Source organism: Echiichthys vipera (assembly GCF_963691815.1).
Source record: "Echiichthys vipera genome assembly, chromosome: 15".
In the NCBI taxonomy this organism is placed as follows: domain Eukaryota; kingdom Metazoa; phylum Chordata; class Actinopteri; order Perciformes; family Trachinidae; genus Echiichthys; species Echiichthys vipera.
In genome coordinates, this window is record NC_139840.1 from 16,947,304 (window position 1) to 16,960,551 (window position 13,248).

Sequence of the window (13,248 nt, forward strand, 5' to 3'; positions counted from 1 at the left end):
TGGAGGACTTCATGGACATGTGTGAGAAAAATAGTTAGAGTGGTCATTTTTTTTAGTGGTAACATCTAAATAGAGCCAGACATGTAGGTGTAAAGATGTACAATAAAACACTTGTGTTGTTCAGATGAAGGTCATTTCTGAGTGTGTACCTGCAGTGAACAGACACTTGTGATGTTTGTGGGTTACTTTGATTGTCTGTTTGCTCAGCTGTATTGTGCTTTTCCAATTTATTCCTTTGATCAAGGGCACACACACACACACACACACACACACACACACACACACACACACACACACACACACACACACACACACGATGCCGGCATACGACAATGAATACTGATGCTCATGTTAGAGAGTGTGCACTGCAGCTCTTTATGACCAGTGTCTGCCATTTCCACAGCCTTATAAGGCATGTCTGTTATAATGAGTGGTTTAGACTTGCTTCTGCACACAGACACACACACACACACACACACATACACACCAACTAAAGGTCTTTGTGAAGGGATAAGCACATGTCTTTTAGTTCCATACTGTAGTGTCAACAGTAGTGTTCTTTTTCTTTGGATATGAGAACTGTCTGTCTCCGTCTCTGTCTCACTTGTACATTCCTGTATGTACATGCACACATGCATATTAGATCTGAAAACAATGTCCAATTCCAAACAGTGACAAAGACAAACCTATCCAAATACAAAGAAGGTTGTGGTCCGAGCAAGGGCATCGCAAGTAGGCAGGTAGAAAGTAGGGAAGGGGCTAATGCCCCAGTATTTTCCGCCCATAATGCGATTTCGTGATGGGCTGATGTGATATCATTGCAAGTCACATTTTTTTAACTGTTAATTTACAAAAATCCAAATAAAACATAAACTAACAAAGTAATTTGTCATTAATTAATGTGACTTCTCCGCCCATCACAGATGTGTGCGCACACACCTTCACAAGCTTCTTAGCAACATTAAAGATTAAGGGGGGGTTTATGCAAAATAGTTCAGAAAAGCTTCAATCACAGAAAAAAAGCTCAGTGGGTTTTCATGAAAATCACGTTTTCTTGATCTCCAGCTCCAGTCTAAGCTTTTTGGCCTGTCTCACCCTCTGTCTGTCTTTTCGCTCTCTGTCCAGCTGTCAGCCAGAGAATGCAGACAATGTCAACTATCTGGCAATATCCTGAAGATGCAGAATTTTAAAAACACTGTCTGCTACTGTTTCGTAGACAGTTCAGTATCAGGCTCCAATCCAAACAATCATGTTTACCCATTTAATGCACTCCAGCTGTGGCATCCAGTGTAACAAACTGTATGTCCACCAGCATACATCACAATACAGGTCAAAATTGCATCAGTGTCTACAAAGTAATGTTCCGCTTAGAAGATTGCATAGTTATTCTCTCTCAATCAATCATTCAGTGATAAAGGACCAATTAAAAACATATGCTGACATGTAACTCCTGTTTATTTAAGTATCTCAGCACTTGTTTCCATAAAAAGTTTCTATTTCCATTTTCCATTGCTCGCCGTCTGTTTAGACTGGTAGGCATTGACCACCAGCAGCAGAACAGAGTCGTAGCACTGGATCAGTTGTTGGTTTCTTGGGGAAACACTTGGTCACACTGGCTGTTACACAAGGCTCTGTGGTTATGAATAGAGAGGCCTGTGTGCTTGATGGTACAGGCTCCGGTGGCTTATTTGTGTCTGTTGGTTTGAGTCACCTGGATCATGGAGCACCTGACTTTAGGTGTTTGTTCAGTTATGGTGCACACACACACACACACACACACACACACACACAGAGCGACCTGGTGGTGTGACAGGAAAAGGAAGGGGAGGTCTGTTGGTCTGACCGGCCTGGAATGGGATTAGAAAGGCCAGGAGAATGTCAAGCTTTGTGTGCTGTAGTTGTTGATGCCTGGTAAAAACCACATTAGGTAATGTGTGCACTATAAAAGTAGTTCAACTTGTACGACTGTTTAGCAGCGTGTTTCAGAGGGGTTGGATACAAACATTGATTCTATAAATATAAACCTAATAGGATTAGGGTCCAGCTCAGGACTTTTGAGAAATTTGGTTGAGATTTTGAGCAGGAATGAAAATAGACCGTGTGGATTGTGCGAATACGATGCTGCAAAGGTACTCAGAAGTCTGCTTTCCTAAATAAATAACTTCATTAAAGAATATCTAACATTATTATACATTCTATATACAATGTATAACATCGTCAACCAATTATAGAAATGGACAAAGAGAAAATAAAGAATAAATTGTAATAAAATAGATAAAAAATATCAGTATTGTATGTTCAGTATAAGTGAATTGCTAGCTCTGTTGGACAAACTAAGTAATGACACCATTTCTAAATTATCCAAGCATCGTTTTCTGCATTTTTTGTTCCGTAAAAAAAATTTCATGTTGGTGCATAGTGGTCCACATACACCGATTTATATTGGTATATGTAGGATCCTATTTAGCTGATGTCCCAGCAACATCCATGGCGTCCACAAAACATTCCTCAGTTGATGACAAGACAGAGTAGGTTTGAAGCATGATAGATATACTCTGGGTCAGGTCTGCTACAAAGTACATACTGAGCAAACAAAAGTGTGTGTGTGGCACATGTAAGATCCTTGCTCACATAGCAAACACTTGCACTGCGGCTTTACTGAGCTCCAGCTAAAGTTAACAAACACAATTTCACATAGAGGAAGCAAAGCCAGTGTGATCTTACTGAAGATCAATTTAGAAAGTGTTACTTTGTTGCTGATGATGGTGATCTAAAGGTTTAAGGGGCAGACCCTGAACCTCAATGTCCCCCAGTTCGAGTACATTTGGACACCTCTGTTGCATATTGTTCCCCTCTCTCCCATCTCATTTCCTGTCATCTCTCTACTGTCAAATACAACTCAATCTCTGGCTATAGACTCATTTGTATTACCACACAGCATAACAAGTCAGATTTCCCAACTCTAATCTTTTTTTTATCGGTGGACTAGGAATTTGTTTTCACAGGAAATTACTTTAATAGTTACTCAGTATTTTTCTTTTAAAAACCCAACTTCAAATGTGTAATGTTGAACAGCTGTCAGCATCACGTCACTGCATTTAAAATACATTTGGTCAGCATGCACAAGGACACCACTTGCAATTTCAAAACATTTGTCAGGTCTGATACAATGCATTAAAGTGAGGATACATGATGGCAGAAAGCATTTTAAACAGAGGAAATGTGGGAATTTATTAAATTGTGCTGTCAAGATGCCTTTTAGAGCTGTGAGCAAAGGGTTGATGCTGGCACATTTTTTTTCTTTCAAGAGAAAACTTCAGTTTGAGTCAAATTTGTGCTTCAAAAAACACACACAAAGTGTCTGTCCACAGTCGATGTGATGTCCAAAAGCAGAGTATGAGAACAGCATGAAAATATTAAGTTAGGCCTTTAATTGTCAGTTTGATGCCTCTGGGAAGAAAAGAGATAAAGACAATCTTTGCAACGCTGTCATGTCTCTACAGAGTTCCCATCTGGCACTCATAGATACCCTGATGATGGCGTATACTGTGGAGATGGTGAGTGTGGAGAGGGTGATGTCCTGCATCAACAGGTGCTCCTCAGCCGAACCCTCACACAGCGACGGACACATCCAGGAGCTGCCTTATGACACCGAGGATGCAATAGCCACCTGGATCAACAAGGTACACATATACACAGGAGCACGTTTATGTGCACACAAAAAAACACAAAGAACATCTGATTTCTCATTTCAGAGGATAACAAATGTACACATCCTTGAGCGTTTTTACGATATTACACACAATTCTTTGTTCTACTCCGGATATAGAAGACACGAGAGGAGCTGGGAAGTGTGTAAGAGCTAAATTCCTTCACCGTCGGTTCAAAATCTCATATGTTTGCAAGAGATCTAAATGAAGAAATGGCTCTAAGCACATGTAATCATGCCAGAGAGATTACCAAATGACTCGACCTAACTCCTCTGGTCTGCTAAAGCAGGATTGGGAGGGTAAAGTTGTGGTCCTGGAGTGGGCTGTGAGCTTTTAGAGGGGCAGTAGTTAAGTCTCTGGGATTGCATCTTTAGTTTATTTCATCATTCTAAAGAATGCCAAGTTGCTTTTCCTACAGGCGATTTAAAGGGAATTCTGACACACATTCGACTTAAAATAATGAAAACAGCCCCAGCATGGCATAACTTAGTCAGTTAACGTACAATGATCACTGACAGTCCTTGCTGACAAAGGTCATGTGTTTGCTGCTCCCTTTTTTCGGTCAAAGGCAGAAAGATACACATGCAAGATTAATTTACAGACACGCACATAAAAAAAACATGGGATGGGGATGGTCTCTCTATGTAACCCTGAAACACAGCATGGCATGGTTTGGATTGGCTGATGCGACCTCGTGCATCCTCAAGCCAAAACGTTACATCACTGTTTGTACAGAACCTTTGAAGACAGAAAAGCAGTAAACGTAAAATAAAAAGAGGGCTTTATCAGAGTAATCTTGGAAGTTCTTTCTACATTGAGCTTGGGTTGGAATTCAGCCGCATGCTGTTTATCAGGTTACGGTGATAATTAACATCAGGGAGAGGTGGTGGTGATATGTGGTTTGATTTGTGGAGCCTCTTGTTCTCATGTTCAAGTTTTTCCTCTCTCCTCCTCAGACTCACCATTCAGTCTCTCAGTTTGCACAAAATGCTTGTCTGAAATTTGACCTTGATCTCTCTCTGTCCATCTGTCTCTCTCTCTCTGTCTCTCTGTCTCTCTCTCTGTCTCTTTCTCCAGGTGAATGAACACCTGAGGGACATTCTTGTCGAAGAGCAAAAGCTGAGGGAGGCTTCCTTCCAGGAGTCAAACACAACAACACACAAAGTAAGAACAGACACTAACGTGCAAACTCTCATTTGTCAGTTGTCTAAATAAAACAGTGTTTACAACCATAGAAATAGAATGAGTGTAGAACGGACATTTCCTGTGATTGGTTGCGGACAAACAGTGTAGCTGTTAAAAGGCTAATTTGTCAAATTTGGTCGATGCAGTCGCTCCAGATAATGCACAGTGTGGATACATTGCATCACTTCCAGCAAACTTCAGAGAGAACAATAGACATATGAACTAACCACATCACATGCCTCGTTCATGGACTCCCAGCGGTGAATCGCTGCAGTTCATGCTCCAGAATGACACTAATGTATATAATAATAATATAATAAGCACTTATGTATTAAAGTGCCAACCAGATGAATTCTCTGAGCTCCTTAAATCAGAGGAACAGATGAGCTCAGTTTTACACCAGCTGCAGAGAACTGTGTGTGTGTGTCCGTGTGTGTGTGTGTGTGTCCGTGTGTCCGTGTGTGTGTCCGTGTGTCCGTGTGTGTGTCCGTGTGTGTGTGTGTGTGTGTGTGTGTGTGTGTCCGTGTGTGTGTGTGTGTGTGTGTTTGTGTGTGTGTGTGTGTGTGTGTGTGTGTGTGTGTGTGTGTGTGTGTGTGAGAGAGTGTATGTGTGTGTGTGTGTGTGTGTGTGTGTGTGTGTGTGTGTGTGTGTGTGTGTGTGTGTGTGTCTGTGTGTGTCTGTGTGTGAGTGTGTGTGTGAGAGAGAGATAATTTTTTTATAACTTATCTGAAAAAGAAATTCTCAAAATAGTCATAGTTATTTAATCTACACCAGGCCTCAACTTATCACTTTATTTATTTTATTTTATTTTATTTTTTACTTTCTTTGCTTTTTTTTTACAACTGCTCTTAATCCATTTTATGTCCTATGATTTATTTATTGTCCGTGTTTAATTAAACTTTCTACTTCTGTACTATTATTTTTGTTATCATTATCTTAATAATTTATTTTACTATATTTCCATTACATGTTTATATTTTATTGTGTCAACATTTGTATAATTTGTAATGTATGTATTTGTATTCTTGGAAGTTGTTCATACTCATATTTCTTACTCGTTCAATATAATTATTAGAATTGTTCAATATAATTATTATTGCACTGAATGCTTTGGCAACGCCGTTGCAATATGGTCATGCTGATTAAGCTCATTTGAATTGAATTGAGAGATAGAGAGAGAGAAAATCAGCGAGTGGAATGGGAGAAATGACACCAGGGTGGGAGACATGGAGAGAGCCACTCAGGAACTTTTGTCAGCTGTAGCCAAAGAGAGTCAGTGCCAGACAGAGACAGTGTTGTCATCCTGCAGGCCTCGTAGTTATGTAAGGTCCATGTGACACAATAAAGTCTGCTGGGAGAAACACACAGGGGTCGGCTACTGTCCTCTTCTATTCATTTAACCATGAAGCAAGAGCACAGTGCCTAATCAAGTCATGACCCTCGCCTCGAGTTGGTGCTACACAACAGTGACAAGGGGCTGAAATTTAAAAACTTAAAGAATAAGTAATATCACACAGGCAACAATAGAGCAGTTTGGAATGGGTAGGTTAACTTCCTGCAATACATTACAAAGTCAAAGAGGTAAACACTGATTGAAAGAATGATTTAGCTGAATATGTAAGTACCATTACTGACATTGAGCGAACCTGCGTGGTTTCAAAGATATACCTTTAGCTAAGTGGTCTCCAAAAGTCCACAGCCATGGCAGCTGCTCTGTGAGGCTGTCCTTAGACACAGAGGTGCATTTAGCTGAATGCTAACGGAACGGCAACACGCTCGCAGTGACAATAGTAACATGCTGATGTTTGGAAATAATGTTAGTACTAATCACAAAATAAAGCTGAGGCTTACTTTTCCTCTTACAGGTATTTGGTCCTGAACACAGCACCATCAAATTTGACCTGATGACGGGGCTAGATGACAAGTCAGTTATTCAAATTCATCCTGAGGGGGACATTTCACTCAAAAGCACAAATGTCAACCTCATGGTGGTATTTAGACGATATGAGATTTTAGGGGGGGGGCAGTGTTGTACATTGTCAACTAATTCTACAAATTATCACTGAGAAAATAAAGATTATATAAAAAAAATAGCTAATAATCATGTTAAGTGTCCATCAATTGCTGACCATTAAAAAAAACCTACATAATGACACAATGTCTTAATCACCTAAAGTATCGTTTTCTGCATGGCAGCTTCTGTAAAAAGAAGTTCTCATGTAGGCCAATATCAATAATTCAGGGCTCAAGAGGGACAGTCAGGGAATCACCAAAGTAGGAAGGGTTCATCCTCTGGGCACAATGAATATCTGCACAAATCTGTCCGACAGACTGAAATTTCCTTCCATAGAGGCGCACGACTAGGACAGCTGAAAACATCCTAAATCTGTTTACATACAACAGGTTGTAACATGGTCGCATAGTCAGTGTGTCTCTGTTTGCTCAAGTGAATCTAAATTCTCTTTCCCTTCAAAGAGCCGCAGGATGTCGCAAACTTTTATCTGCTGAGAGAGTTTCTTGGCCAATCTCTCACTCATTGTTTCGTGTTTGTGTCGTATAGTAAGAGGGATCACTGCATTTAGTGCGAATGCTCTGTAAGCTGATAATACACATGGGGTATATGTGACCCATCCCACACTGACTCATATAGACACACTGAGGCTTTTTCAAAGACAACAAATGACAACGGGGGAAGAAGGAGGACTTTTAAAGAGTGAGAGGAAAACGCTGTATACTCAGTGTCAGTCAGCTGATTTCCTACTGCACGCTCCATCTTACAGCTCCCTCTCTGAGTTATCAGCTTCAACAGAAGTCTATTCACTGAGTAGGACATACTTCAAGACACACACACACACACACACACACACACACACACACACACACACACACACACACACACACACACACACACACACACACACACACACACACACACACTAATGGATAAGCACAAGATCTCGTCTATTCTGGGACGGTGTGAAAAATCTTCAACCGTTGTCTTGTGACTGATGCTCAGCGTTTTGTGTGTGCATAGTACTGTGTGAATGCAAGCTTGTAGATTTGATTTCCATTTAGAAAGTTAAGTTTTACCTCCCATTTTTTTGTCTGTTTATTAGTTTACAACATATCTCAAAAACATCTTGGACAGAGGCCAAGAAACGAGTGCAGATCTACATTTTTAATAGTGCAAGATAAAATACCTCAATGTTTATTGGATGGATTCGTGTGGAATTCTGACTTTTTCTATAGCACCACCAGCACCATTTTAATTGTCGTATACCTGAGTTTATGACTAAATAACTACAAAACTCCTATCAGTCTCAGCTTGTACTCTGTGTAATTTTTTTCTCATATGAAGATTTCATTCTATACCTTTAGTAAAATGTCCTTCACTTCTAAAAAAGTCTTCTCGTTGGATGATTATAATTTAGACTTAAGTTATCAAAGCATCTTTTTGTGGCAGATTTTCTTTTTAGAGCCTGGGAGGGGAGACACAGTTATTTCTTTACAGTGTAATGTTACATGTAAGAAGTTATTGACAGATTAATTAAATTAAGATGAGTATGCGGCCTTTGCAGAGGTTTAGCATGCACTCTTTGAGTTCTTACTTGTGTTAAGTGGTTTTGACCCCCAGTCTCAGCTGTAATATCGTTTGTTGCTGTTGGCCTAATGCGTCTCCCACTCTCTCCTGTTGTTGTCCAACCATCATCCTCCATCAAGTCTCCTAGCAAATGGTACTGGAGATTAGTACCTGTAAGTCCATCCATTCTGAAGAACTTCTCTCTTCACCACCCACCACCATCTGCTTCCACTCTTTCTAATAATCTGCAAGGATAGACCCCTTCACATTGTCCCCTCTAATTCTCTTGGTATTGCATGTGGCCCTGAGCCCCATCATGAATTGGTCAAATACCCCACCACCCTACCGTAACCTGTCTTCACATACCTTAGGTATCTGATTGAATAATATAGTCAACTTTTTAAACATGCATCCATAGATCTTTATATATGATTGCATCACTCTCAGGCTCAGAAACTCTACCTGAAGAGCAGTCCTGTACATGTGGCACGATCTTAGTCAGTTTATCTTTTGTAAGACTTTCCAATTTAAACATATCATTAACTAATGCCACAGTCCCAGTAGTACTAATACTACTCATTCACTTGTTTGATCTGGCATGTCTATTGTCTGTGTTGTGCATTGAAAACAGTGCCAAACAGACTAAGAAGATGTCAGACAGTGAGAGCTGCTGTGGTTAAAGCTTCCATTGCATCTCTTGTAAAATGCATATGTGACGCCACTCTTGTGTGTTTATGGGCAAACAGGGAGTACTGATCCCTTGAAGACATATGTGGAAGTGTTTTTAAAAGGCCCAGAGAGACAGGAACAGAAATGGATCGATGTGCTGACACAAATTATTATTCAACTTTAAATCAAGTGCGCTGTCTGCTACAGAACCACAGTGGAATATATGTATAATACTGAAAACAATTCATTTATTACATGCATCATTTCTATCCATTTAATCATAACAATATATTCCAGGTGTCTGATTATTTGCATGATTAATTTAATCTGCATTATTTTTGTTTAGTCTGAAGCCCACCCTATGTCCCCCTCAAATTAACACCTTGTGTGAGTGTGTGTGATTGAGTTTGCACTGGTGCATGCGGATAAAAGTGCTTCTGCAGATGTTTGCACCAAAAATCAGAGAGCCGACTTTACATATCCATGCCGATGACACATGATGCCTTTGTGCCGTTGCCATGGTTTCAGGCTCGCTACAGGAGGGAGCATGCCCAGCAGAGGAGTGCACCATCGCTCCCCCTGGTGGAGAACCTGCTGAAGGACAACACAGACGGCTGTGCCATGACAGCCCTGCTGCACTTCTACTGCCCGCAGGCTGTCAGACTAGAAGGTGGGAACAACCCTTCAGTCTGTAACCACTACTACTTGATCTCACGAGCCACACCCTCTTTTATTGTGATTTTTCCAGACTAGACTAAAGTCATAGATTCATACAGTTAGAATTAAGGCATACAATGAGCTAACCACAATGACTTTCAGTCACCACTGAAACAACACAAAGGACACTCTGCTCTCCCCCGCTGCTCTAAAACCATACATTGGAACAGAGGGCTTCAAACAAAGCCCTTATTTTCTGAGGGCTTTTGCCTTATGAATATAAAAGAAAGTAAGTCCAATGAAAATATACAATGATAGCACAGTATCCTTTTGCAGGAAATGTTTTATAGTTTGGAAATGACTAAAGTCTAATCCTAATCTCAAAGGGCAATATGATCCAGAAATGAAGGACCCTGTTTTGACTTTCTGGTGGTTACAAATAATAATATAAATGGAGGGCATTGTTTAAAAGATTGACCCAGGAAAGACAAAGTGAGGCAGAGAGGATTCAGGACATACATGGAGTGTAAAACAAAGAGAAACAAAGACTGGTTTCCCCTCAGCTCGCCCACGTCCTCATTTCTAAAAATGCCCTAGGTTGGTCTGCGATTGGTCACGAGGGGTATGTGACGGAGGACCGTTGGAGGAGTAGCTGGCTGCTATTTCAAAGATAAACAACTCTTGTGTCTGTGCTCTGAGGCTCTTGGGAGTGAATATAGTTCACAGGGCGCTCATGCTGTACACATGTGGACCAGATGTGGAAGCGAGTTCATTTAGGTCTTCTTGCTGGCATCTTTATTTACTCTAAGAATAACAAAGAGTTACAGTAAAGAACAGAATGACATAAGTTCCCAGAAATCAGCTGCTGTAATGGTTTGGTAGTTTGTCCCATGGTCTGTTCCCTTTTGTCAGACATTATACACACACATGGGCTTACAGTAACGTCAGGGGATAGAAATGGTGATGATTCATCCAGCTTCTGCATATGGTGCAAATACAAGTAGGAAAAGTAGGGTAATTTTGTTCCCATCTACTTTTTTTCTTTTTAAACATAAACTATGCCTTATCTTTGCCTTGTCTTCCTGCCTGGCCCTTGCTATCACCCCTCCCTTGTGTGTGTTTGTATGTGTCTCACCCCTCCCTGGTGGAGCAGATATCTGCCTCAAGGAGACCATGTCTTTGGCGGACAGTTTGTACAACCTCCAGCTAGTGCAGGAGTTCTGCAGGAACAACCTCAACCACTGCTGTCACTTCAGCCTGGAGGACATGCTCTACACTCATGCATCCATAAAGGTAAGGAGTTTGTACAAATATTTAAAAAAAGAAAAAGAAAAAAGAAATGTATGTGGCGGATGTGGAAAGTGCTGTTTTTATAATGTGGGTTCAACTAAGAAAGAGAAATGGAATGTTTTGAGTAATAAGGAGAGTTAGGGCGGGAAATTACAAATAGGCAAAAATGAGTCATGCAAGGACAAGTTTAATAGTGAACGTGTGTGAGCCGGCTGTGTTCTCACAGGGGCTGTTATTGTGTGTGGACGTATTAGCAGGGACATAAAGATGATTTTGTCACACTGAGTATTGCAATGCTGCCAGATTCAATTAATATGACAGCCTGTGCGTGTGTGAGTGTTGGTGATTTTCTAGTACAGGCAGCGCTGCAAGCCAAAAACTCCCCCCACAATGACACCCTCCGTTCTCTCTCTCAGACAGAGGACAGATTCTGCTCAGAGGAGATTCTCAGTCCCGACCCGTCTCTGCCTGCCTCCCTTGTTCCCTCTCCCCCTGCACATCCCCTCTGTTTTATCAGGCAACAAAATATATAAACTTTAGAGATAAGAACAACTGCTGATTCACTCAGTCCTCGGGCTGAGACTTCCCCATTTCACACACATTTGTGTCTGATTAATAAAATACTTACTATACAACTTTGAATGCATCTCTGTTCCATCCAGACATTAGTAGCAGCAGAGCCATTGTGCGTAAATAGTATGCAAGGAGCGTGGGTAGAAACTTTCAGATTCAAGTCACGATGCGAACTGACTGGGACTTTCCATTCTTTAAAACAACATAGCAGACGTTTTTCTTTGCTCTGTATTTCTCCCTTCCTTTCTCATTCACTATAATGGTCATAGTGAGTGTGTATTGGCTGTGTAGTGTTATAGTTGTACAAGTAGGCAAAGGAGAGGGAGAAAAATGGTCATGAAGAGCAGTTAAATGACTGACACATTGTTCATTCACCATAGACTACCCACTGAGTGTATTGTGTGTGTGTGTGTGTGTGTGTGTGTGTGTGTGTGTGTGTGTGTGTGTGTGTGTGCGTGCGTGCGTGCGTGCGTGCGTGCGTGCGTGCGTGTGTGTGTGTGTGAGTGTGTGAATATATAACACAAATAAATGTTTATACCATTAGCAGTATCTAAAAGTCAGTCTTTTTAACCCTGCTACAAAGTAAATAAAGTGTGTGTGTTCCTATAGACGAAAGCAACTGTATGGGCCCCCAGAGTCTTTTTGTTTATAACATGAATGCATTTATCATTGATTTGGGTTACGCACATGCTGCTTTGAGCATCCATCTGTGCGTGTGCACATGTGACATATTTAAACTAAACTCCAGATGGTGTTTTTGGACGGTTTTAATTAGCATTATGGTTTTGACATTAAACCACTCAGACAATGAAACATGTACTAGCATTCAACTACACATTTACACATTTACACACACACACACACACACACACACACACACACACACACACACACACACACACACACACACACACACACACACACACACACACACACACACACACACACACACACACACACACACACACACACACACACACACACACACACACACACACACACAAACACACACACACACTAACACCTGAGCCTGTTACCAAGCAACAGCTTGCAGGCCATGACCTCATTGATCTGTCAAAATGCTGTATGGTATTGCAATTGTAGCTCATTCAACATCTTCACTGAGAACCAGGGAGAAGGAGCTGTGACTGCAAAGAGACAAATGTCGGGGCGGCCGGTGGAACAGTGGTTAGAGCAGTCGCCCCATGTAAAGAGGCTGAAGGTCCTCGAGGCAGCAGCCGCGGGTTTGACTCTCTCTCTCTTCCCCATTTCCTATCTGTCCGATATAATAAAAGGCTTGAAAATGGACAAAAAAATTCATCTTTAAAAAAAAAGAGAGAGACAAATGTTGTGTTACTGACATTAATAGCTACATGTATGGCTGCAAAATTAACCACAAAGGTGTGTGTGTGTGTTGTCTTGCAGAGTAACTACCTGGTGTTTATGGCTGAGCTTTTCTGGTGGTTTGAAGTTGTTAAGCCCTCATTTGTACAGCCCAGAGTCTTCGACCCAAACGGTACGGTACAAGTTCACGATAATCAGCATGCTATTGTTAAGTACTGATGACGAAGAACAGTTTTACCA

At 41.0% G+C, this 13,248-nt stretch overlaps 1 protein-coding gene across 1 annotated transcript in view; it reads left to right on the top strand.

Moving 5' to 3' along the window:
- The window catches only part of camsap2b (calmodulin regulated spectrin-associated protein family, member 2b), a 35,467-nt gene that overhangs the window by 11,362 nt on the left and 10,857 nt on the right, over nucleotides 1–13,248 (top strand). The window contains exons 3-7 of the mRNA XM_083927936.1: nucleotides 3,504–3,683; nucleotides 4,788–4,874; nucleotides 9,673–9,814; nucleotides 10,955–11,094; nucleotides 13,090–13,180. Coding sequence (XP_083784062.1) covers nucleotides 3,504–3,683; nucleotides 4,788–4,874; nucleotides 9,673–9,814; nucleotides 10,955–11,094; nucleotides 13,090–13,180 — 640 coding nt within the window. The remainder of the gene's footprint in view (nucleotides 1–3,503; nucleotides 3,684–4,787; nucleotides 4,875–9,672; nucleotides 9,815–10,954; nucleotides 11,095–13,089; nucleotides 13,181–13,248) is intronic.